Raw genomic sequence first — 26169 nt, forward strand, 5'->3', positions numbered from 1 at the left:
GATTCACACGAATCTGGCACTGATACATGGAGAGCTGAACTGGCTGCTTCTGTGCCATACGACTGTTTTACAGCTTTAGATTGACTGTCGAATCTTTGTGGCAGTTTCCTCTTCATCGTCAGTAGAAGTGGCTTATTTGGGATGTCAAACAGTGTGGGTAGTGCATTCCACACGAGCTTCTTATTGTCTGCGTTCATGAACTTGTTTTCTTCGAAATGTAGCGGACAAAACCTAATATTATTATACAGTAAACTGGGTCTTTCTTCATAAGGTCTTCTCGTCTGCTATTAACTAGCCATTTTCTGCTCCTAAAACGAAACATTTATCATTTATACACATATAGTTTGCAAGTTAATCCTGACGATACAGTTTAGTAACATGATGGTGTATACCTCTTAGGATCCTTAGGAAACCTAAAAAGAGACAGCTGTGGTGTCTTCTTCCTGTTGTTGCTGCAATTTATTGCGCTACAAACGCTCCAGACGCTAAAAATCATTGTATAAATCAAAATAAACAATCACTATTTGCTTTCACGATAGCGCCGAACTCAGTTCAACCTACCAGCCGCTTGGGGCGCTGCTGGCGCTGTAGGCAACAAAATCGAGGCGAAGTGTCGCGACTGTTATGTTAGACTGTGATACAAGCCTAGACATGTAAGATCCGGCAAAAAATTCGATATTTAATAACAAGTACTTAAAACGCTTTTCCAATGCCGTAATAATTATTTAATAACTAACAGCTTAAATCTCACCTAACTTGGCCTACACAAACTAAGGTACAGACCAATCTGCGCCACAGATATGTTAATCGCTATCACATTCGTTGGATTTGCCAACTCACAGCCAAAATGTTGCATCCCAACCTAACTTAGCCCTCAGGCTACGCTACAGACCATTCTGTCACCACAGACACGATTTTCGTTCGCTACGCCAACTCACAACCAAACTGTTGCATTCAGACCTAATTTAGATCTCCTGCTATGCTACAGATCAGTCTGTCACCATAGGTTTTCTTTGTACTCATGCCCATGTCAACAATTTAATGCTATTTTGGCAGTCAATGAGGCAACCATAGCGATGTAAATCTACATCTATATCCACACTTTACAAACCACTGAAATGCTTTCCAGAGGGTGTATCACTTTGTAGCAGTTATTAGGGCTCAAGGTAGCCATATGATGGTTTGTAAAGGATAATGGGAGGACTACACCTGTGGATATGGAATATTTGTACCGTTTTGGAAGACGAACGGCGACTTGTAAGCAGCCATAAAAAAGATCCAGTTGAGACTTTGCCAAAAACTTGCGTTGAAATAAAAAAAAATCCTAACTACTCTATACTTTTTTGCCTTTCTCAAATAGCTGGGGCGGGGGGGGGGGGGGGTGTCTCCCATCCTCCCCTTTGTCGACGGGTATCGGCGCCCTTCTTAGGGCTTCTTTCGGTTTCATTCACGTACTGATAGTCAGAAGAATGAGTTTTCAAATGCCTCTATGCGCGCTGTAATTAATCTAATCTCATCCTCACTATCCATACGTAGGCGATTTGTAGAGTTGTACACTCCTAGCTAGTTCTACAAACTTTTTTTGTAGGCTTTCTCAGGATTGTTTACGTCTATCGGTCACGATATTTTCAATAACCCTAATCCAGTAGTGATTACAATTTTACCGGTAGTTTTTAAGATTAATATTCAGTACTGTCTCATATTTTCCATCTGGTAATGGTAACCCCAGAAAAACTTATAATAATTCCGACGAATTTTCGCTAAAATATAATTATTATTGTTAATTGTAACTGTAAAATACCAATAATATAATAAATACAACTATTAGGATTATATTGTAAGTGCTTCCCAATCTTATTAATTCCTAAGAACTTGAAAAGTATTTACATTGGAATATAGTTAGTCCGTACATCAGATGAAGATCTCTTTAATTCCATTCCATAATATTGCACTGCAGAAAAATCGTAAACCCTTTATTTCGTAAGCTTGCATCCTTTCTTCACCGGAGGCGCTGCCACTGCTGCAATTTAATTTAAGTTCAGGTTATTCCGGTAGAGGCACCACATACGTTTGCTTCTTAAAATGTTTGGCATTTTCTCCACCAGAGGGGTCGCAAACGTTACATTGCAACTGGCTACCCTCAACCAATAAGGTTATTACGTTACGTATGACAGAGAGAAATGTCCTCAGTTTTGTAGCCAACCTCACAGAACAACAAGAAAAGAGAAGCGCAACTCCCGTATTGAAAGAAGGCAACACTGACCGATAGCAGCGCCTCTAGTGGTATGGAGATGAACTAAAAAAGGATAAACATTGCGGGTTGCATCCCTCCTAGCTTATGTACGCTGTTTTTTTTTTCTTTTAATTTTCTTATCTCAGTTTTCTGGGTGTGCTATGTAATTATTTTGGCTAGCATCATAATAAAATAATTTAAACACAGCTATAGCACACTGCAATACAGCAGTGACAACCTATTATTCAGGACTATTTGTACTCCAATTTAGCTGCAACAATTTTATTTACCTTCAGCTATTTAAGCTACAAGTTTGTTCAGACTTACTGTCAGTTTCAAGTGTTGTGTCTAGTTTTTATGACCCACAAAATATCCTGGAGCTCTTGTATGTTGATAGAAATCAATATAAGTGTGTCAGTTTACAAGTCTATTCTTGACATTTGCGTCTGACAGTCTCTGCTTCTATGATCTTTTCTTGAGCAGCAACTGTCAGGCGCAAACATCAAGAATAGACTTGCAAACTGACACACTTGTATTGATTTCTATCAACATATAAGAGCTCCAGGACGTTTTGTGCGTTACAAAAACTAGACGCAACACTTGAAACTGACAGTAAGTCGGAACAAGCTTGTAGTCTAAATAACTGTTACAAGCTAAATAAAAATTGTTGCATATAAATTGGACCACAAATATTCCTGAATAATGTCATACTTTGACATCTTATAAGCTGTGGGGTCAATGGAAGAAAAAAACTATTATTAAGAGAATAATCGGCAGTTAAACAGGTTCAATTAAGAAATCTTTGTCACAATGTTAATGAATGAAGAACTCTTAAAATTTGTTACAACTGTGTTTCAGGACTGTAATTTCTGAGTAATTGCCCAGGAAACATGCACTACTGACCATTAACTTCTTAAAAAAGTTCCTACATCTTACAACTGTAAACGCTTCAACACAAAAAAGAAGACATCAATATTAAGTACCAAAAATAGGAAATGTGGATAAAAACAGTGAAATGAAAACAAAACATACTTTTTATTTATTAAGCACACAATAAAAATTTCACTATGAGCAACAGTTACACCTGATTCACTACTGATATTAACAATTTAACATGGAACACCTGCCACATGTTTTGGAAACTCACCCCTGTTTAGCCTATGCCTAGTTTTATTCATAAAATCTTCCTCGAAAAAATGATCTTCACAAACAAAACAAGTAGCACAATTCACATCAGGTCACAGTTTACAAACACTTTTCCGCTTCAGAAGCAATCCTTGAAGTAGTTTTGGAAACCTGTTGAAATGCTTGTTCCTAACTTTCTCCGTTGAACCGACGTAATATCCAGATGAACAGCCAGGGAATTTACAGGAGTATTTCTACGTCAATTTGTTGTGTTGAATATTCTGAAAAACATAAAATTCTTCAACAAATAAAACTACTACTGACATATCAAAGTTATTTAAGTAAGCAAACAGAAATCACACAGCTTCATTCACGACTGAAGAGAATACATTTCATTTATAGGCTACGAGATTATTTACTGAAAATTAAATGTCTTACCTTAGGATTAATTGCGGACATTTTTTCTGCAGGAAATCTCTTCAGTTCCACAGTGAACTTTATGAAATTTAAAGTAATAAACCTGTTTATAATGAAGATGAGTAGTATGTAAACATGAAACATATACAAAGACGACTGTAGCCGTGGACTTCAGTACAGAGCAAGACGATATAAAATCAATAACCGCCATTGGACAGTTCTCATTGGTCAACTGCAGCTTCGTTTGACCCATAGCGCCTCTAGTGGTCTGGAAGGAACTACCTGGCTTGTTGCCTCTTCTCCCATATAGCTTTCACCCCCGTGGCCAACTTTGTAACCGTAATTTAGGGGATATCCTTAATAACTATTTAATCATAATAAATGAGTGTATAAACACTGTACGTTTAACTCAAGAAAATCTCAAGGTCTATTCCATGTCAAATTCTTAACGAAACGCTATTTCGGCAGAGGTGTGTGAGAGTGTACCTGCGGCTAGAACGTAGGTGAATAATCATTCCTTTTGGGGAAATGGCAACAAAGGATGGGAAGGATCATGTTGTGCGCTTGCAAAGGATTACCACGTCTGCTCATCATCACCGATTTTGTCTACATATGCAGGGCTTGGCCAGAAATGAAAGTGACTCTGAGTCAGAGCTCCAGATGGCCAAGCGTTTGGGGGGAAAAAAGTTGTGTGTCGAGCGAGACATGAGCCATTTTTATTTGGGGTAGCTCCCAGGCACCAGTTGGCGTAATGGAAAGAGTGCAGAAAGGTAACTGGGGGGACGTGGGCCCAAGTCCCTATCGAGAATCATTTTTCCTTTTTTTAGTTTCAATTTTTATGTTATTTAAGGTGCAAACAAACCAAAGTAATAATCAATATATTGTATTTATCAATATTTCCATACACGGCATAAAATGAATGGGAAGGAAAATTTGAGATTTGCAAATAAATATCTAGGAACGGATTGTAAAGAGCACACAAGAGCTTCGATATAAAATACACTTTTAGCATTTTACAATTGATGATTTACACTTGCTGGGATGATATGCATCGTAAAAACAGAGGAAGCAGTAATTTTCCCTGCATTTGCACCGGGAACCTATCGTTCGCTAGCAGCTTTATTTACAGTTCCTTTTTGGAATGTCATTTTTAGAGTCCTGTAGACGGCTGTAACCACAATCCTTTCTTGAAAATTTATTTGTAGTCCGAAATTTTCTTGTCTTTCCGTTTCATCCTTTTCACAACCATATTAATAAAAAATGGTACAATATATTGAGCATTATTTAGGTTTATTTGCAGTGTTAACTAAAGTAAAAATTGGAAACAAAGAAAACATTTGGCTCGATGATATACCATAAGACCTTCGGATTACTGCCTGTACTCTTTCTGCTGCGCTAACCGTTACCTAGAAACTACGCTAACGTAAATGGTTCAAGCCTCGCCCAACCTGTGCCAATAATGTCAATTTTACGAGACATGTGGCCACCTGGTGCTCCTAGTTTTATCATTGTCATTTCAGGTCACGTCCTGCATAACACCACAAATTTGTAAGAAATCAGTGATGAGGAGTAGGCCCGGTCCCCTTGTTAGTGTGTATGTGTGGGGCCCCATTCAAAATGTTGAAGAGGCTGTTGCAGCAACCACCGAGGGAGCAGGGTGCAACCAGCTGTAGATCGTGACGCACATTGAAACAAACAATGCTTGTCATCAGGACTCCAAAGTTATACGAGGGCTATCCACAAAGTACATTACGTTTTCGATTGTGTCTGTTAGGGGCGGGGCTAGTGCGGCCATCTTGGTGTCATGATATTCCGCCGCTCAGTCGCCGTCCTGCCGTGCTAGTGAGAGGTTCGTGCTGTACTCCGTTGAGTTACTGTGACACTTTGAAATGTCAGCATTAATTGAAAATGCCGCAAAGTGTGAAGTGTGTGCTGTAATAAGGTTTCTGACTGCAAACAACTGTACACCGATAGAAATATATCGGCAGCTTTGTGAAGTGTATGGGGACAACATGATCACTGAAGGTGGAATGCGTCAATGGGTCATAAAATTTAAAAATGGCCGAACTAATGTTCACGACGAAGAGCGAAGTAGAAGACCCAGCATAGTGACTGCCGAACTTGTCGAAAAAGTCGATGCCGCGGTCCGTGAAAACCGTAATTTCACAATAATGGAACTCTCTATGAGTTTTCCACAAATTTTACGAAGTTTGTTGCACGAAATCATTACCGAAAAGCTTGGTTACCACAAGTTTTGTGCAAGATGGATACCAAAAATCTTGTCAGAGATTCACAAAAATCAGCGAATGGCTGCAGTGTTAACGTTTTTGGATGCTTACGAGAAAGATGGCCACTCATTACTCGATCGCATCGTTACTGGTGACGAAACATGGGTTAAGGATGTGAACTGCGAGACAAAATTGCGGTCAATGCAGTGGGGGCACACAAATTCCCCCCAAAAACCCAAGAAATGATGCAGACAATGTCGGCAAGGAAGGTGATGGCGACTGTCTTTTGGGACAGAAAAGGTGTGATTTTTGTGGATTTCCTGGAAAGAGGCACTACAATAAACTCTCAAAGGTATTGCCAAACTCTGCACAACCTCAGAAGAGCAATACAAAACAAGCGCTGGGGAAAGTTGGGCTCAAAGATCTTGCTGATTCACGACAACGCCTGAGTCCACACGGCAAATGCCACTCATGAAGTTCTCGATCTTTTAAGTGGGAGTTGTTTCCTCATCCGCCGTACAGTCCCGACTTGGCCCCGAGCGACTTCCACTTATTCCCAGCAATGAAGAAGAGGTTGGCTATGCAGCGTTTTGATGACGATGCACAGCTTCAAGAAGAGGTAACCACGTGGTTGAAGGCGCAGGCTCCTCCATAGCTACGATAAGTGCTTTAATTTAAATGGCAACTATGTAGAAAAGTAGTATTTAAGTGTGGCTTTCATCTGTATACAATAAAAAAATTTTCCAATACTTTATTTATTTTTAATTCCAAAACGTAATGTACTTTGTGGATAGCCCTCGTATTTAGATTGTTCCAGCGACTGGCATAGAAAGAAAAGAATTAGCCTTGTTCATGGAATTTCAATGAAGTTCACACATTGTAGCTTTTTTTTCTCTGCACTGATCATGGTTCCCTAACTCTGAGTCTAGTGGAAGGTCTGAACCAGAGACTTCGAAGGTTCTGTGACAGTGCGACAAACTGGGTTTATTTATGTGTTGGCCTTTGGTTGCAGCCATACAGCCAGTCCAAACATACAGTGGCTTAAAAAGTTAAAACAAACTGCAGTTCCTTGGTGAATAATTCATAAATCCAAACATATAGCACATGGACGGTTACAACTAAATAATACAATCAGATTTCAAACTCTCTCCCCCCCCCCCCTCTCTCTCTCTCTCTCTCTCTCTCTCTCACACACACACACACAAACTTTAACAATTACGATTTAATTCCAACCTTTGAAACAAGTTCCACTACTATTTTATAAATGTGTAAGTTCTTCGTTAAAAAAAAAAAAAAAAAAAAACATTAACACACGAGAGAAAGTGCTTGATGCATGCGGACCAGCTCCATAATCGCCATTCGGATCCCCTCTGTGTCGAGAGCAGCCGAAGCAGTGAGTTAATTTCCGGGATCTCCCCACAGTTGCAATATGGCGATGATATTAGATGGAGTTCAAAATGTATAAAGGTGACTGTGGCAGCCATGGTTGAATTTCAACCTGGAAAGGATCCTCACAAACTGTCCTAATTACCTATTCGAGGTGAGTCACTTTTCAGAGCCCGCTTTTCAGTATATCACTGGACCTTTGGTAGATACGGGTGGGCTTGTTTGTGCTGGGTGCCGAAATGCAGGTCTTCGGTCTACCACGCCTTGTTCCCATTTTTTCTTGGCGATGTCTCTAACTACACTGAGATCATCTGGTGCAGTGCACTGTTCTCGAATGACAATCGTCGTTGCGCCATTAACCAACTGGTCAGCTTTCTTGTTCTCCATAATCACAGCATGGCTTTTGATCCATACAAGTGATACCTCCGCATTGGTGTTTTGCATCTCTGATACACAAGCAGCTCCTTGATATGGTAAATGGCAACTCCATTTGTGCTTACCAACTGAGGGTAGTGTATGCACAGCTGAGAGCAGCCGCGTGGTCTCAGGCATCTTGTGATGGTCCGCGCGGCTCCCCCTTTCGGAGGTTTGAGTCCTCCCTTGGGCATGTGTGTGTGCGTGTGTGTGTGTGTGTGTGTGTGTGTGTGTGTGTGTGTGTATGTCGTCCTTAGCGTAAGTTAGTTCAAGTTAGATTAAATAGTGTGTGGGCTTAGGGACAGATGACCTCAGCAGTTTGGTCCCATAAGACCTTACCACAAAAATTTTTACCGCTGAGAGCGAATCCAGGCGTAGTTGCTATGGTCTTGTACCATAGTGTCCGTTCAATACTTAGAGTTCGCCCGTGTAAGGTGACGCCTCTTTCAGTAGGCGAAATAGTTCATTCTCAATAAAAAGAATGGAGAATAAAAGCGACCGGAGAGGAATGGTCTATACCAGTACAGCATTCTGTCCCAAACGCATATCTGTTCAGAAAATACTCAGTAACCAACGTAAATAGTATTTTTCCAACTGCTTTGTATACAAGGATAGCGAAGAACGTGCTGATTTAGATGGACTAAACGTTGCTTGCGGAGAAACAAGTTTGACAGACTTGCCTTGGTTGGAAATAGTCCGCAAAGTTACACTAGAACAGTAAATTCGATCACTTTTTATGCAGACTACGCACCTCGCGCGTGACAGTCATAGCATCCTTACTAAACCACAACAGACATTGGTTTGTTAAAAACTCATATCAGTCTGAACATACCCTAGCGCCTCTAGACGAAACTAGACCGTTTAGCGTTCTGCACAGGTAGCCCATTCCCCCCCGTTCTTCCCTAGGCGTAACCGACCGAGTCCTCGTATTTTGACCCGTCAGTATACACATACGGGTACCTGCCCATTGTAGGCTTTCTGAGCTACTGTTAGGCATATTGTTTACTCCTGTCTCAAGAGTAGTCGAGATTACTGTGTACATCTACACTGAAGCGCCAAACTGGTATAGGCATGCATATTCAAATACAGAGATATGTAAACAGGCAGAATACGATACTGCAGTCGGCGAGGCTTATATAAGATAACAAACGTTTGACGCAGTTGCTACAATGACAGGTTATCAAGATTTGAGTGAGTTTGAACATGGTGTTATAGTAGGTGCATGAGCGATGGGACACAACATCTCCGAGGTAGCGATGAAGTGGGGATTTTCCCGTACGACCGTTTCACGAGTGTACAATGAATATCAGGAATCCGGTAAAACATCAAATCTCCCACATCAATGCGGCCGGAAAAAGATCCTGCAAGAACGGGACTAATGACGACGGAAGAGAATCGTTCAAGGTGACAGAAGTGCGACCCTTCTGCAAATTGCTGCACATTTCAGTGCTGGGCCATCAACAAGCGTCAGCATGCGAACCATTCAACGAAACATCATCGATATGGGCTTTCAGAGCCGAAGGCCTACTCGTGTACCCTTGATGGCTGTATGACATAAAGCTTTACGCCTCGCCTGGGCCCGTCAACACCGACATTGGTCTGTTGATGACCAAAAACATGTTACCTAGTCAGACGAGTCTCGTTTAAAATTGTATCGAGCAGACGGACGTGTACGGGTATGGAGACATCCTCATGAATCCATGGACCCTGCATGTCAGCAGGGTTTCGATCAAGCTGATGGAGGCTCTGTAATGGTGTGGGGCATGTGCAGTTGGAGTGATATGGAACCCCTGATACGTCTAGATACGACTCTGAGAGTTGACACGTATGTAAGCATCCTGTCTGATCACCTGCATTCATTCATGTCCATTGTGCTTTCTGACGGACTTAGGAAATTCCAGCAGGCCACTGCTACACGCCATACGTCGAGAACTGCTACAGAGTGGCTTCAGGAACACTCTTCTGAGTTTAAACACTCCTGTTGGCCACCAAAATTCCCAGATGTTAACATTATTCAGCGTATCTGGGATGCCTTGCAACGTGCTGTTCGGAAGAGATCTCCACTCTTTCGTAATCTTACGGATTTATGGACAGCCTTCCAGTATTCATGGTGTCAGTTCCCTCGAGCACTACTTCAGACTTTAGTCCAGTCCATGCCATGTCATGCTGCGGCACTTCTGCGTGCTCGATGAGGCCCTACACGATATTAGACAGGTGTACTAGTTTCTTTTCTTTGCCTATTCAATGTAGTACCTGGTGGGTATATTCGTTCTGTTGCTCAAATTAGGGTAAGAGTCGTGTTCTTTGAATGTTGTTCTGGTACCTGTTGCGCATTGAAATGCCTTCACAAGTGATGTTGATTTATGGATTTAGTAATGGTCGGTGTAACAACGCGCTGTGAAGCCGCAAATGTTCTTTGTCAGCACATCTGCCGAGCAATGTAGGTGTTTCAGAATGAATTTTCTGCTGAGGTATTGTCTATGTACTGATAAGGGTGATTCCATTGTTTCGACTGACAGTGGGTTCATCTGGGTGGATCCTAGAGCTGCTATGCATAGCCGCTGAGCTTCGTACTGATACTCGTCAAGTGTCTGTAGCAGCTGCCTGGAGACCGTGCCAGACATCACGCGGGCCTAACTTAAGGTGGAGAGCGCAGCAGTGTGTGACACATGTGCTGACTTCCTAAACTTGCATCACAGGGTTGAAAACTACAGGGTCTGATACTGGTCAGTTATCGCGTGCTTTAGTATCTTCAGGAGGTATATGACTCGTGACAGTATGTCACACACATCTGCAGTGTGTTCTTGCCAAGTGAGTTTACTGTCCACCATGAACCCCCGAAGCTTCACAGTTCCTGCAGTGTTTAGGTATCATTTGTCACTGAAGTTACATAACAGTGTTTGAGTTTTTTCTTCATTCATTTTCATTTTGTTTATAACGAGCCATTCTTTTGCAGTATCAAACAAGGCCCCTACTTCTTCTAGAGCTTTGCTGGCATCAATCCATTATGAGTACAGAGTTGTGAATTGCAAGTAATGTCCACAAGACCTTAAATCGTAAAAAAAAAGGTGGGAATGGGAGGGTACACATTCCCGATCCCCATTGCACGCTAAGTGCTATTAGTGTATGACTCAACAAAGAACTGACCCTTACAGACGAGACTATTGAAACCCTAGTGCTCAGTCATCGAAATGTTCACCGCAATGTCCGAGAGTTTTAGGTGCTGTTAAAAAGCAGTGGAGCTCATATAATACTAGGTACAGAAAGCTGGCTAAAATAGCAAAGTATGTTGGAGCATGATTAGATAAATATGAGGACTTTTTATTAGCATCCAGTTCAACTGTTTCCACAGCCCATCCACGGATAAGTTCAGGGAATATACATAACCCCCCCCCCCCCCCCCCCCTTCTTTTAAGTCTCTGCTACCACCACCTGTATCCATCTTCCCATTAAGTGTTCAGATGGTGAAAACTCACTGGTATTGCTTGGTAACGTTTTAATATACTATAACCATCATCAACTTTCATTAGATTGCGTTTGACGACTTTGACACATACATTGCTTCACGCAAGTTTTGGATTAGTTTTTATATGCTCTAAAGACCATTCTTTTGCGAATTCTGTAAATTCCATTATCGGTAATAGTCTGAAATTTGTCCTGCTGTAGCTCACAAATTCCTCTCATCTACTATCACAACTTCAATATATGTTTGATATTTTCTGAGTCCCTGTGCTCTTAGGGTAATGTCCTTGACAAATAATTAAAACGTTGTGGGTCTCGAGTTAGATTCCTTTCACTGCTTAAATTATGAGCAAACATCAACAGCAATGGCAGCGAAAGTCTACCAGCGTAAGGAGTCACCCTCGTTCTACCAACGGCCTTGTCAAAGAGAGTGGAGGAGTGGACAGAGGTTCGGAGCAGCGTCTTGCCGTTGGGGGTGGGAAACTGCCCCTAAAGGTGGAAGACTAGCAATGATCAAAGGCATGATAATGCAGAAGGCAATAGAAACCACTACATTAAGGATGTATGTGTATCTGGAGGGAGGACATGTGCCCTGTAATTGAAATAAAAGGGTCATGGTGGTCTGTTTGTGGCACAATGTTCTAGATTGGTCCCCTATCAGCATGCACTGGAGGGGCAGCCAAAAGGGGGTGACCATGAGAAAAAGGTTGAATAGCCCATGAAATGGATACATTCTAGGAGTCTGCACGTAAACTATCAGAAATCTTTGTATGGAAGGAAAGATAGAAAATATGAAAAGAGGTCTGCAAAAGCTCATTCTAAATACAGTGGGTGTCAGTGAAGTGAAAAAGTAAGAAGGTGAGGATTTCTGATCAGACAAGTATAGGAAAATATCAACAGCAGTGAAAATTGTGAAACGGGAGTACGAATCCACATGAATACGAATGTAGGGCAGAGAGTGAGTTACTATAAATAGTTCAGTAATAGGGTTATTCTCATCAGAATCGCCTGCAAACCAATGACAAGAACAATGAATAAAATGCATGTTTGACCATCAGCTGTCTTATTTTTATTTTTTTTTTTTTTTAAAACTCAAATACCAACCGGTTTCAGTCTTGTACCATCTTCATGGATAAGGGTTAAAATGGTTTAAGCCACCACATTACATGCCTTGAATATCGATATACGACATAGGACTTTTAGAATCAAACATACGAATACTAATTTAGTATACTAAATTAGTATACAAAATTAGTGTACTAATTTTAGTATATAAATTAGTATTCATATGTTTGATTCTATAAGTCTTGTGTCGTATATTGATATTCATAACACGACACAGGACTTTTAGAGTCAAACATATGGTACAAATACTAATTTAGGATACTAAATACGGCCTATTGCACTCGGGTTTTCAAAGTGAGGCCCATGAGAAAGACAGGCCGCGGTGCGTACGTCACAGCACAGTGACTGCAGATCTTATGAAAGCCACCAGCCATTTCTGAAGTGGAGCGAGTGGCTATTTTAGAAAAGTTTAATGGTTCTCAACCGCTTGTTTAAATAGTGGAAACTCTCGACATCACACGACATTAATACCTTTAGTGGGTACTATTTCATTGAATACTGATTTCTCGTAGGCCCTTCATGGAGCCTAGCGTTGGTGAGGTAAGCCGGACGGGGCACCTAATGTGGCGTCACAAGTTCTTTGAAGGCCCCTATTTACCGTGGGCCCCGATTCAAAGCATGTGATGTCACGCCACTGCGCGGGAGTACACATAAAGGAACCTTGCTGCAGTCTTTAGTGAGCCTGCGTGTGAACCATACACTCAAAGAAGCTAAGATCTCCCTTGAAAAGGTCCTTCGCAGTTGGGGTCAAAATGTTGGATTTTAAGGTGATATCCATTTTTTCTATTACGTACTATGCACATGTTCTGTATGATTCCCAGTGTTCACACGGACATCTAAGCAATAATGCATTTCACGCCATACATTATGAAGCAAAGATAGACGCATCTATTTGAGCGCAATATAAATGAGCATTTTGAAATCTGTAATTTTTTCACCAAAGGAAACAGGGTAAACATGGTATTTCAGTTAATCTCAAAAAGAAAACCACGGGTGTTAGATCATGGGATTCAGATAACCAAGAGCTGAACACAAAATCATCATGTCCAGGATGACTGATCCAACAGCATGGAAGATAGTTTTAAAAATGCTCCAGTTTCTGATCCACTATGCTTGCAAAACTATCGAAATTTTGCACTTTCTTACAAATTCTCTAATTTTTGTCGATTTATCACCTTTCTTCAAATAGTTATAGCTGCCTGGAACCACTATATTTATTTTGAATTATCCTATAAAAATTGGATAAGAATAAACTTGACACCATTGGAAAGAAGAGGATCTAAAATTTAGGTTACCACTGCTAGAACACTTACTGGCATTATGATGTCCGGTAAGTTTTTAATTGATCGCCTCCTCAACAATGGATAAGCCACAAGGAAAATGAAGACCTGAATCTTTTGTTGTTGCCGCTGAGATCTTCTGATATCTATCTAAGGATTTTTACTTGTGGGCTTTGTAAAAGAGGCAATTTACATTTCACACACTGGCCAGCCTGCACAACCGTATTACATCTGTGGTGTGTTCATTGTCAGTAACACAAGACATGATGATTCAAGCGTGGGACGAGTTGCTACAGCTTAGATGTTTAGCTTGCAGCAGGGTGGGACCATTATGAACTTTTATAACCTGTGTTTCTATTTGCATATAGATTATTTCATGAAATAAAAAATGAATTAATTGAGTCCATCTATTTGAAGAACCAGTTTGTGGCTTACCTAGCTGCCCTGAATCATTTTTCGTAGCTGGCTTAGGTTGGTTGATTTGGGGGAAGGGACCAAGAAGTGAAGTCATTAGTCCCACCGGATTAGGAAAGGGCCAGGAAGTAAGTCAGAGAAACCATCCCGGCATTTGCCTGAAGTGATTTAGGGAAATCACGGAAAACCTATATCAGATGGCTGGACGCGGGTTTGAACCGTCATCCTCCCGAACATGAGTCCAGTGTGCTATCCACTGCACCACCTCGCTGACTGGTTTAGGATAAGCTTCACATTAAACATATTTGTTGAGTTCTCACATAGTCCATATACATAAAAAAATCGTGAGCACCAGTTCCTCCAACGGTTCAGTGACTCCAAGGTATACCATGTTGGTCAGATTCCTTCTAATTATATTTGTAGTGGATTTGAGATACATTGTGGAGTGTTCAAAGCATATGACTGCATTTTCTTTCAAGGCTATGTGATGCATAACTTTAGCCTATGCTGTACCTTTGAAGAGTTTCAACATTTTGTTTGTTTTGTTCGAATGTTCTCCATTACAGTTAAATTTTTTTTATATACTAAGCTCCTCACTTGTGTTGTCATCAAGAAATGTATTGTTCAGCATGTATGACACATATAGAAATGAATGCTAATATTTTTTTCTGAAGAATTCCATTGATTGCATTAAATTGCCATTCGCAGTAAGTCTTTTTTTGGGTTGTCACAACCCTTTAACGTGGAAGAACGTTTGGTATGTTTCACTGAGAACGAATGTTATTTTTGCCTCTGTGTCAACTTTCAAGCCAATAAAATACTTTTCTATAGAGGAAGCTACTGTGTATATCTTTGATGCACCCATTTGTGGCAATAAATCACTGTGGTACTTGAGTGACGGTTGGAGTTGTGTTCTCTGGTGCCACTGTTATGACACCTCATGGAATAATGACTCTTATTCCTATAGGCTGTGGCACATCATCCTTGTTGATGGGCACTGACTTGAATGTGGATTGCCACAGCATCTTCCGCAGTTTTGCTGTGGTCTATATATGAGTCTGAATTGTTAACATCTAATTTCTTAGGCTTCCATTGGCAACGACAATTGAAATGGAATAATTTTGCTTATTATGTGTTTTAGTGTTTAATAATGATGTGAAGTAACACCCAAAATGATTTTTTCAGTTGAACTCTAAGTTTTTGGAATTTCTGAAAGAAGAATCTGTTCCTTTTGTTGTGTCTAGACATCATCCAGATCACTTCTATTTTCTCTCTTTTTTTAAAATTCTGATGGAATTTGAGTCATCTATGATTTCACTTGATCACATTGTTTCATAAGAATAACTGCAGTGTTAGCCTCTCCCCAATGTTATTCAATCTGTATATTGAGCAAGCAGTAAAGGAAACAAAAGAAAAATTCGGAATAGGTATTAAAATCCATGGAGAAGAAATTAAAACTTTGAGGTTTGCCAATCACATTGTAATTCTCTCAGAGACAGCAAAGGACTTGGAAGAGCAGTTGAATGGAATGGACAGTGTCTTGAAAGGAGGATATAAGATGAACATCAACAAAAGCAAAACGAGGATAATGGAATGTAGTCGAACTAAGTCAGCTGATGCTGAGGGAATTAGATTAGGAAATGAGACACTTAAAGTAGTAAAGGAGTTTTACTATTTGGGGAGCAAAGTAACTGATGATGGTCGAAGTAGAGAGGATATAAAATGTAGACTGGCAATGGCAAGGAAAGCATTTCTGAAGAAGAGAAATTTGTTAATATCGAGTATAGATTTAAGTGTCAGGAAGTCATTTCTGAAAGTATTTGTATGGAGTGTAGCCATGTATGGAAGTGAAACATGGACGATAAATAGTTTGGACAAGAAGAGAATAGAAGCTTTTGAAATGTGGTGCTACAGAAGAATGCTGAAGATTAGATGGGTAGATCACATAACTAATGAGGAAGTATTGAATAGGATTGGGGAGAAGAGAAGTTTGTGGCACAACTTGACAAGAAGAAGGGATCGGTTGGTAGGACATGTTCTGAGGCATCAAGGGATCACCAATTTAGTATTGGAGGGCAGCGTGGAGGGTACAAATCGTAGAGGGAGACCAAGAGATGAATACACTAAGCAGATTCAGAAGGATGTAGGTTGCAGTAGGTACTGGGAGATGAAGAAGCTTGCACAGGATAGAGTAGCATGGAGAGCTGCATCAAACCAGTCTCAGGACTGAAGACCACAACAACAACAACAACAACTGCAGTGTTAAGTCACTATGTAGTTAAAGTGCTTCAGTGTGTAGTCATTTTTATCTTACGAATGTCTTAACATTTCTGCCGCCATTCATTGCACAAAATTCAAAATACCGGCAAGGGCACAAAACATAGTAATTACTTCATCTGTGCATCTTCCCTCCCACAGAAATCATTTGCTGAACATCAGTAGCGTTTAGATTACTTTTCTTTACAGCATGTAATGGTTGTAATGGTTGTCGAATGTTTTTACTGCTTGTTCTTTTTTCTTCTCTTTGCATTGTTCTTCGGATAAGTGGCCCCAAAAATTGTGCATTATTATTGATTATCTGTAGATAAGATTGAAGGCTGTGCAATACATTGATGGGTCTACTGAAATCTGATTTTTATTGAGCAAACTGCTTGATTATGTAATCACTTGACTCATATCGTATATCTTTGTCAGCTCAGACTCATATACAAAACTGTGTATTTTGCATGATTCATTGTGTTCTGAAGAGTATATGTCTTCAGAATTAATGGAAAGCATATTAATTTGAGAATTATTGGAAGTATGTAGGCGTTTGCCACCATTATGACGAGTTAACATTAAAACGGTGCAAGTGGTCAAAACAACCCCTGTCATACTTTTTCCCTTCATTGTCGTATTCAGTTTATTTACTTTGTTAATGAAATCATATGAATTTTCCAAATTTTTCTCCTCTTTGCGAAGATGTATTAGTATTTACAAAATATTTACATTTACTTCAACATTGCATTCACCTAAAACAGCGGAAGTGGTCAGTTTCATCGCACTGTAATTTATCTTCTGAATATATTTGAATTATCCAACAATGATGTGGCAACAGTCAGCAGTCATGCATGCTGGTCAGTTTTGCAACTTGACACAAGCAAATTCCAATTGACCACAGTTTATGTCATGTCATTCAGGTAATAGTCTTTGTCCATTAACACGTTTTCGAACATTTATCATCAACATTGACCTTCTGAAGAAATGTTACATCTCTTAGAGAATTCTGAAGATGAATAGGAAACTGACTTCACTGATGAAGATGATGATTATGACCTGAGACAAGTGAATATGAAGACACTGTGAACAAGGAGTGATTAGTGGAAGAAGATTCATATGCTGGTCTACGTCAGTCATCACCTCTTTCATCACAGGAGGCAGAGTTGGAAGCATCTACAAAGATGATTGCAAGGGGTGGAACCATGTGGGAGATTGGAAATTATTCATCTTCTTGAAAGTGGTCAGCTGTGAATGTTCTGAAGGAGAGAGGAGGTCCCACTGCTTATGCTTGCCAACGAGTTGACAGCTCTGTCATCAGTGCCTTCCATCTTATTTTTGATGAAGCCATGCTGCGTCTCATGTAGAAATAACAAAGAATCAAATTCTCAAAAAGCACTAAAAAACAATGACTGGACTGTGTCTCTTGAGTAACTGGAGAAACTGATACCCATCATGTATGTGCAGGGTGTATTGTGCACAAAAGCTAAGTCTCTCGTTGATCTCTGGTCACACTCTTGGGGGGCCTACTTTTATCAAGGACATTATGCCAAGGGATAGATTTCAGGAGCTTTTCAGATTTCTGTTTCAATGAAAAGGCAACCCGAGCTGAATGCCTGGTAACAAACAAATTTGCTCTTGGATTTAAAATTTGGGGAAGTTTCTACTGTACTGGAGAAAATATAACCACTGACAAGCAACTGTTACCAAGCAAAACAAGATGTAGGTTCACTCAATCCATGTCCAATAAACCAGACAAATATGATCTCAAATTCTGCTTGGCTGTCAACGTAATGACAAAGTATATATGTTCTGCCTACCCATTCCTTGGCAAACAGGACACGCATGGACAGAAACAAAGACTTGAATAGCATGTCATTCTGCATCTCATGGATCCATTTGTAAATCAAGGAAGAAATGTGATGACAACTTCTTTATGCCTCTTCAACTTGCTAAGAAACTCAAAGAAAAGAAAACCTCATTAGTTGGTACAATGAAAAAGGTCCATCGTGAAATCCCGAATGAAGTGAGGAAGCCCGATGTTGAAATACACTCCACCACAATCAGGGGCGCTTCTAGAAGTCGAAAGGAGTGGGGGCTAAATGGGGGGGGGGGGGGGGGAGGGGAAGGTTTGGGGGAATGGAATATTGCTTAACAAAAGAAGAGTTGGGATCCTTCACCCACAAGTTGGTAAAATTTGATGTTACTTAAAGTAGTTTTTGGTAACTGTTTTGGAGTTCGGGGTAAAAATGTGCATTAATAAATGTTAAGATGCCCCATTTTAAGTTAAATGATATTTATTGGTTTAGATAGTAAGCTATTTGCCGCTCTTATTCTTTTGTTAAAATGTGTTTGAAATGCATTGCAACCTATGTTGCTACATAATTATTAAAAAATGATTGAATCTGTTGGAGTAATATATTCACTGATTTCTGAAGTCATTTTATCCAGTGTAATATGATCTTCATGGGGGGGGGGCTATAGCTCCCATAGCTCCCTCCCCCCCCCCCCCCCCCCCCCCCCCCCCCGCCCTCCTTGCCACCTCCCGCTGACCACCATTCTGCACCATAGTGGCAACATGGATTGCACCATGACTGTATACCAAGGAAAGAAGAATAAAAATGTTGTTCTTCTGAGTACATTGCCTGCTAGAGTAGCAATAAGCAAAAAACCAAAGAATAAACCTGAAACCATAACATTCTACAATGCAACAAAATATGGGATTGACGTGGTTGATGACATGACTCATAAATATACTACAAAGGTTGTATGCAGGAAATGGCCATTGCATATCTTCTACAACATCTCGGACATGGCAACAATAAATGCATGGATCATCTACAACATCGTAATGAACAAGAAAATGAAAAGGAAGAAGTTCATACTTCCACTGGCCAATGAACTCAAGCAAACAAAAGGGCAAGAACATCAGGCAAAGCAAGAGGATACGGGACTGAAATCAGCTAGAAAAGCGGAGAAAGTGCCAAATGAATCCCCGCAAAGGCAACAAGACCAGGTAAACCTGTGTAATATGCCACAAAGGTAATGTGTGCATAAAGCAGAATTCATCTGTACTATGTGCATCTTGCAGATTCCAGTGACATGAGTGAAAAATAATAAAAAGCCATGTGTAGGACACATATGAGAGTAATATGAACGACATATACTAAATGTGTCTAGGAGATTACAAACACAAATAGGCGATAGATGAAAATCTACTGTATAGGAAACTTGTTGGCATAAGCAACAATAAATTTGTAAGGTATTATGTTGTTGAAATTTAAGTAATTATTAATTATTATAATTGTGATTACTACAAAAAATATATGGATTAACAAACACTAAAACAAAGTGCTTGTTTAGTTCAAATATGAAAATATTTTATGTGGGATCAAAATGATCCTTTCTGCCATTTTAGGATTGTCAGAAACTCCGCCGTTCTAGTGTTAAATGAAATGAGTATAGTAATTGCTAAAAGAAAACAAAGCAATATGATCAATTGTGGAAATTAATCTACTCTGAAGGAGGTAAGCTTCGTTTAGCTAAGAATCTAAAATCATTGTGGACAAATTATGAGAAAGAACTTAAAAGAACTACTTGTGTGTCGAAAAGTGGAGCTGGTACTGACGAGCCACTGGAGCCAACGGTATGTTACTTCCATGCCATGAACTTTTTTAGTTTTGTTTACATAAAAATGTGTTAATTCTTGTTTTTAAAACTGCATCTAAATAAATAAATATTACTCAGGTACAATCAGAACTATATGTGCAAGCATTTCCAAAAGTACAAAGCAAATTAGCGAGAACCGAACCTCAAAGTTCCAATAATCATTTGGCTCAGTGATCCTCGAGTCATTTAGTAGATTTCCATGCATCAATCTTCACCTTGTATTATACAAATCCCAAACACATCTATGCTTCCTCTTTACATTACACAATCGCAAAACCAGCCCAAGAGCCACGTAACAGCTGGGGTCCGAAGCTGCCACATTTGTGCGTCCATAATCTGACACTAATATTCCGCAATATAGATTTGCTATTTGTAGCAAGCCGTCAATATATTGCATGATATTGCTGCCCGATGTTGTTGACAGTCTAGGGACCATTTTAGCCCCAGTGTCAGAAATACATCTTCGGCTTGTGAACCCATACAGACATTAACGAAATTGTCTGTTGAGCTTTTGGCTTTTAATTCAGTTATGAAGCTTCTTGAAATTGAAATCATGAGATCCAGTGACACTGTTCTATTACCAGTACATGACAAACAAGAAATGGTTCAGGTCATTGCCAAACTCTGTCTTCCATTTAAGTAGACCTATATAAAAGTTCGTGCAAGTAGAGTAATTTTCTAGCCTTGATTATTGTTGGATTTCATTTTCTTCATCTTTTTCTTCTACTATTATTGTTACTCATCATATGTATGATGCACTGGAGAAGGAGTATTTGATGAAGACTAAACAGACTCGCAAACTTCTTGTTAGGCTCTGTTTCAACTGTTTCCAAAGACCAACCACAGTTCAAGTCAATGAACAAATACACACATATGGCACATAAGGTAATTCAAAGTATACAGTATATCAAAAGGATAATGGGAAACTGAGGTGGTTGTGTTCTTCACAATATGTAAGTAAGTCAAGTCCATCGAGACAGAAATTGTAGCTACATCCAAGATTGTTTAGGTGAGACTCAGTATCAATGGTGGGTATATGTCGACCACCAGACCCACTCCCAGGTGTAATCAAAAGCTTTAGAAAAACCTCATCTCGCTACTATGCATGATCACAGTTTTTCTGTCATCATTAGACAGGATCTCACTCATCCAACAACTGATTGGTTTATGTGCCACACTGGGAAAGAAGATGGGTTCATGCTTAATGCTGGCTTATGTTTTATCGGGGAAGAAAGAGGTGCACATAGTCATTCTGAGATGAAAGCCAGACACTACAAAGAATGGATTAGAAGCATTCTCTTAAAACTACCAAACAGATTTGTGATGGTTTTAGATCAAGCTCTGTATTACACAATGACAAATCTAATAAGAGTATCATGAAATCCACCTATGAATCAGAGACAGGATGCTATTAATGAATGGATGGAAAGCAGTAATGCAGTGCTTCCATCTAATGGCACATCATTTGAGGAACTGACAGAAACTGTTCTACTGGCACATGTGCAACTGCCCTTTAGGTCACAAGAATACCTTTTGAAGAGTGTATTGTACTCAGTCAACAAGGAAATTAAAGCTGTGTGATTGCCTGTGGCAAACTGCGATTTCATCGACACTGAAGCTATAAGGGCATTTGTTCAGAAGAAGATAGCAAAGGAAAACATGAATTTTAAGGTAAATGATACTTTACAGTTGTATCACTGTGCTCCGGTTTCTCCAAAGTGTCTGGAGAGTTCAGTGAGTCATGCACACAAACCTGAAAACATTTGTGCTGAAAGAGCTCACTGTCTTGACATAGCAATAAAAATATTGCAGATCCAAGTAGAGGATTGCAACAGCAGCAGCAAAACCTCAGCCAACAGCAAAAGTGATTAAGATAGTTAACTTTTGTTTCATTCATCATTCATTCCTGCAAAATTTATTCTAGCTAACCGATTTTTCTTTTACTGTTAAAATGTGTAATACATTGCATTGTTCACTTATTGAGCATTCATTTGCAGTTAAATGTATTAAGGCCAATTCACATTGGACATCATGTCCAAACATTCTGCAATGCATTTCAAGTGGGGGCATCCACATGGGCCATCACTTCACAGCACCACGCCACCATTATTTCTCAGGAAGAAAGTTTTGATGGGGCCTACAAGAAATAAGGGCTGTGCAAAGAATTTGTGACATCACACAGTCATCTTGCCTGCCATATTTCGTAAACACTCAGCTCCATGCAGGACCCATGGGAAATCAATATGTCACTGAAAAGGTACCCACTAAAGGTCTTAAATTTATTGTGTGCTGTCAAGAGCTTGCATGCATTTAAACATGCAGCTAAGAATTATTAAACTTGTCTGAAATAGTTACTTGCTCCCCGCCAGGCACAGCTGCTGGCACTCATAAGATGTGTACAGTGTGTTTTTTTTTTATGCACTCCACAGCCAGTATTTCTCATGGGCTTCAAGTTTTGACAGTTGGCACTATCAACCACCGATGATCACGTTACTTCCAAACTCCTTTCCTACTGATACATAGCCATGCACTCATCTCCATAGTTCAATGATGCCTATCCTGCCTTAGTCATTATCACCCATACTAAGAAGGGAAAAGGGACACTAGCGCAACTTGTTTTCTTCTCACTGAGAAACTGTCCGTTCTTGTTGTGAGCTCAGCCAGCCACGGCTACCACAGGTACCTTTGGTGACCACCTCCTGTCAGTGCTCTGCACTCTGGAGGGTAAGGGTGCTGGGGGGAGGGGGTACTCCGCAGGGACCATACAATTGATGGTGTAAAATATTAGATTACAAGACTCTGCAGCAGCAAGTTTAACCTGCAGCAGGAAGAATATCTTTAATTAGTTCAGCTTGTTGTGAAGACCTGTGTCATGCAAACACATTTGATTGTACATCCTGTTTAGTAATATAGTGTGTGTTAATTGCATTTATTGGTGTTCTGCCTCTCCCTGCAACCATTCACAGCTGGAATGCCCACAGATATAATGTAAAAAAAAAAGATCTGACTTTTTTGAGGATGTCCACACTGAAACTAGTATCAATGACTATAATGTAGATGAAGCAACAATGATTCCCTAAGTATGAGCAAGTAAAACAGGGAGAAACATTTATCTGTTCTGTAAACTAGATAAACAGGAAGTAGAATCAGGTCTCAAGAAGAAACTTCAAGTGTTTGGTTCAGGGCAGGAGAATGTGCAGGAATGGTGGCTCAAGTTTAGATGAATAGTTAACCAAGAACTGAATAGTCTGACAGGTGATGATGGGTGGAACCTTATATGATGCCATATGGTCACAGTATAGAAACTTCTAAAGAAGCACTGAGTACTGCACCTTGGGTGTAAAACATGACAACAGATAAGCAGATGCTGAAGGAAATGCATTTGGTTGCAAAGAGGGTTATGCGTGAAGCCTTCAATGACTACTGTAGCAAATTCTAATCAAAATATCCATACTGAAACTAAAGAAATTCTGATCATATGTAAAAGCTGTTGAGAACCATGTGTATAGCACCATGTGTATAGTGTATAGTGTGTATAGTGTATAGCAAATCAAAAGCATAAATGCCAAACTTCATCTTCAAATGTGTCTTTACGAAGCAGAATGTAAGAGTACTCTCAGATCAGTTCCTGCACCATTACAAAGTTGAGTGATGTAGATTTCACACCATTGCAAAGAAGAATGATATAGATATTATGGTCATTGGCTCTGATAAATTAAAAATGAGCAAGGTTCTAGAACTCTGGAATACTTGTTAGATTCTATACAGAATTTGGAGTTATTTTAGCACTTCTTTTACCTACAACCACATCAGTACTCCACAAACCAACTGACACTGTGTGCAGAGGGTACTTCTGGTACCATTATCTGATCCCCTCTTAACTGTTTCAATTGCAAATGGTGCATGGGAAGAATGATTGTAGGTAGGCCTCTGTATTAGCTCTGAGTTCTCAAATTTTTCATCAAGATAATTCAACCATAATTACATCATAGAGCCCTGCACCCAGTGGTTGGAAGAAAACAAAGATCTACAAGACAGTTTACCAAAGTTGTTCACAAAATTACAGTGCAATATTATTGATATACATCTGTTGTAGAATCTTAGAACATTTAACGATCTCAAATGTAATGAGGTATCTCATGTAAAAGCCAACTTCCTCTTGTCTCACATGACATACTTTATGGACCAAGTCAGTAAAGTAAATGGCATATTTCTGACTTCTGAAAAATCTTGTTACACAGAACCACACTAATGCTTATTAACAAAAGTAAGATCATACGAGAAATCAAACGACATTGATGACTGGATTGAGGATTTCTTTCTAATCAGGATGCAGCATGTTATTTTGGATGGGGAGTAATTGACAGATGAAGTATCTTCAGATGTGCTCCAGGGAAGTTTTTTGGGATCTTTGCTGTCCATGCTGTATGTTAGGAATGTGGCAGATGATATTACTAGCATTCCCAGACTTTTTGCATGTGATAAAATTATCTATAATGAAGATCTGTCTGAAGAAAATCTGCACCAATGCTCAGCCACATCTTGATAAGAATTTGAAGTGCTATGAAGATTGGAAGCTTGGTTTAAATGCCCAAAAATATAAAACTGTGCACTTCACAAAACAGAGAAACATAGATGTTCCAGAGGGAGGGGGAAATGGTTTTGGGTTCAGTCGTAGTTAGCAGGTGGCAGACTTCAGTTCCTTAGTGGGACACTGCAAAACACACAATTAGTCTACATGGGAGAATGTTTACAAAACAAATAAAAGAATAGAGGTCAAACAACTGAATATAGATAACATGCTTTGAATAACTTCTGTTTCATTTACTATCTTATAATGTAATATAGTTTTTTATATTTGTAAGAATAAAAATTATCTTTAAAATAACAAATGTAAGTTTTTGTATTCTGAAATTCCAGGTTCCCAGGTCAGTTAAATGCTGATCTTCGCAAGCTTGCAGTAAATATGGTACCATTTCCTCGCTTACATTTTTTCATGCCCGGATTTGCTCCTTTGACGTCACGTGGGTCTCAGCAGTACAGAGCTTTAACTGTACCGGAACTCACACAGCAGATGTTTGATGCAAAAAATATGATGACAGCTTGTGACCCCAGACATGGCCGATATCTCACTGTGGCAGCCATTTTCAGAGGGCGTATGTCTATGAAAGAGGTGAAGTTTATTTGTTTAAAGAAATAACTCTGTCTTACTGCAGCATGTGTGTGTGTGTGTGTGTGTGTGTGTGTGTGTGTGTGTGTGTGTGTAGTATTTTTCTCTAACAGTTGGTCAACAGCAAGGTATCTGTCACTTGTGGAATGCTATCTGCTTATTCCAGATTAACAGCACGTTTTTTGTTAACTTTAAGATTTTTAATATGTGAGTACTGTAGAAAAGATAGTATTTACTGTACTGCATTTTGCAGCTTAAAAATGCTGTGAAAATTAGATAAACTGAGTTGAGTTTGTAACTTTCATAATGGTGCATTTTTTGTCTTTCACAGATTTGAGTTATTGACTAATTTATTTTATTTGTAGCGTTTTTTGCATGGAACCACCAACTGACAACTTCCCCAAATACCTTGGCAATTTTTTACAAGTTTTGTGTGAACAAAGAGTAAATACAGTTTATATTTGTCTAAGTGATTACATATACACAATACAAATAATAGAATACTTAATAAGGACACAAAATTGGGCCATCATCATCATCATCATCTTGGACAGTTTCCAGCCTCTGGCCAGGTCTGTATGGGACATAGGCCTCTCCATCGTCTTCTGTCTTGCCACCATCTCTCCATCTTCACATTGGTCCAGTCTTCTGCTTTCTTCTGGATGCATTCCTCTACTCCTTTCAGCCATCTGTCTCTTGGTCTTCCTCTTGGTCCCTTTCCTTCCAGTTTCATCTCTTGTATCCTCCTGGGTATCCTCATCCATTCTCTTAACGTGTCCATACCATTTCAGCCTTGATTTCCCTGTCCTCTCCTATAATGGTTCCACCTTCATTAACTCTCTGATCCTATCATTTCTTAACCTGTCTATCCTTGTCACTCCAGTACAGTTTCTCAAGAATTTTATCTCACTGTCTTGTACTTTGCTTTTCTCTCTTCCATTCATAACCAAGGTTTCTGATGCATATGTCAGGATTGGGACATATTATGAC

General features: G+C 39.7%; 1 protein-coding gene across 1 annotated transcript in view; it reads left to right on the top strand.

Moving 5' to 3' along the window:
* LOC124798563 (tubulin beta chain-like) overlaps positions 1-26169 on the top strand; it is a 64966-nt gene that overhangs the window by 24144 nt on the left and 14653 nt on the right. The window contains 1 exon segment of the mRNA XM_047262021.1: positions 24930-25182. Coding sequence (XP_047117977.1) covers positions 24930-25182 — 253 coding nt within the window.

Source organism: Schistocerca piceifrons, chromosome 5 (assembly GCF_021461385.2).
Source record: "Schistocerca piceifrons isolate TAMUIC-IGC-003096 chromosome 5, iqSchPice1.1, whole genome shotgun sequence".
NCBI classification, from domain to species: Eukaryota; Metazoa; Arthropoda; class Insecta; order Orthoptera; family Acrididae; genus Schistocerca; species Schistocerca piceifrons.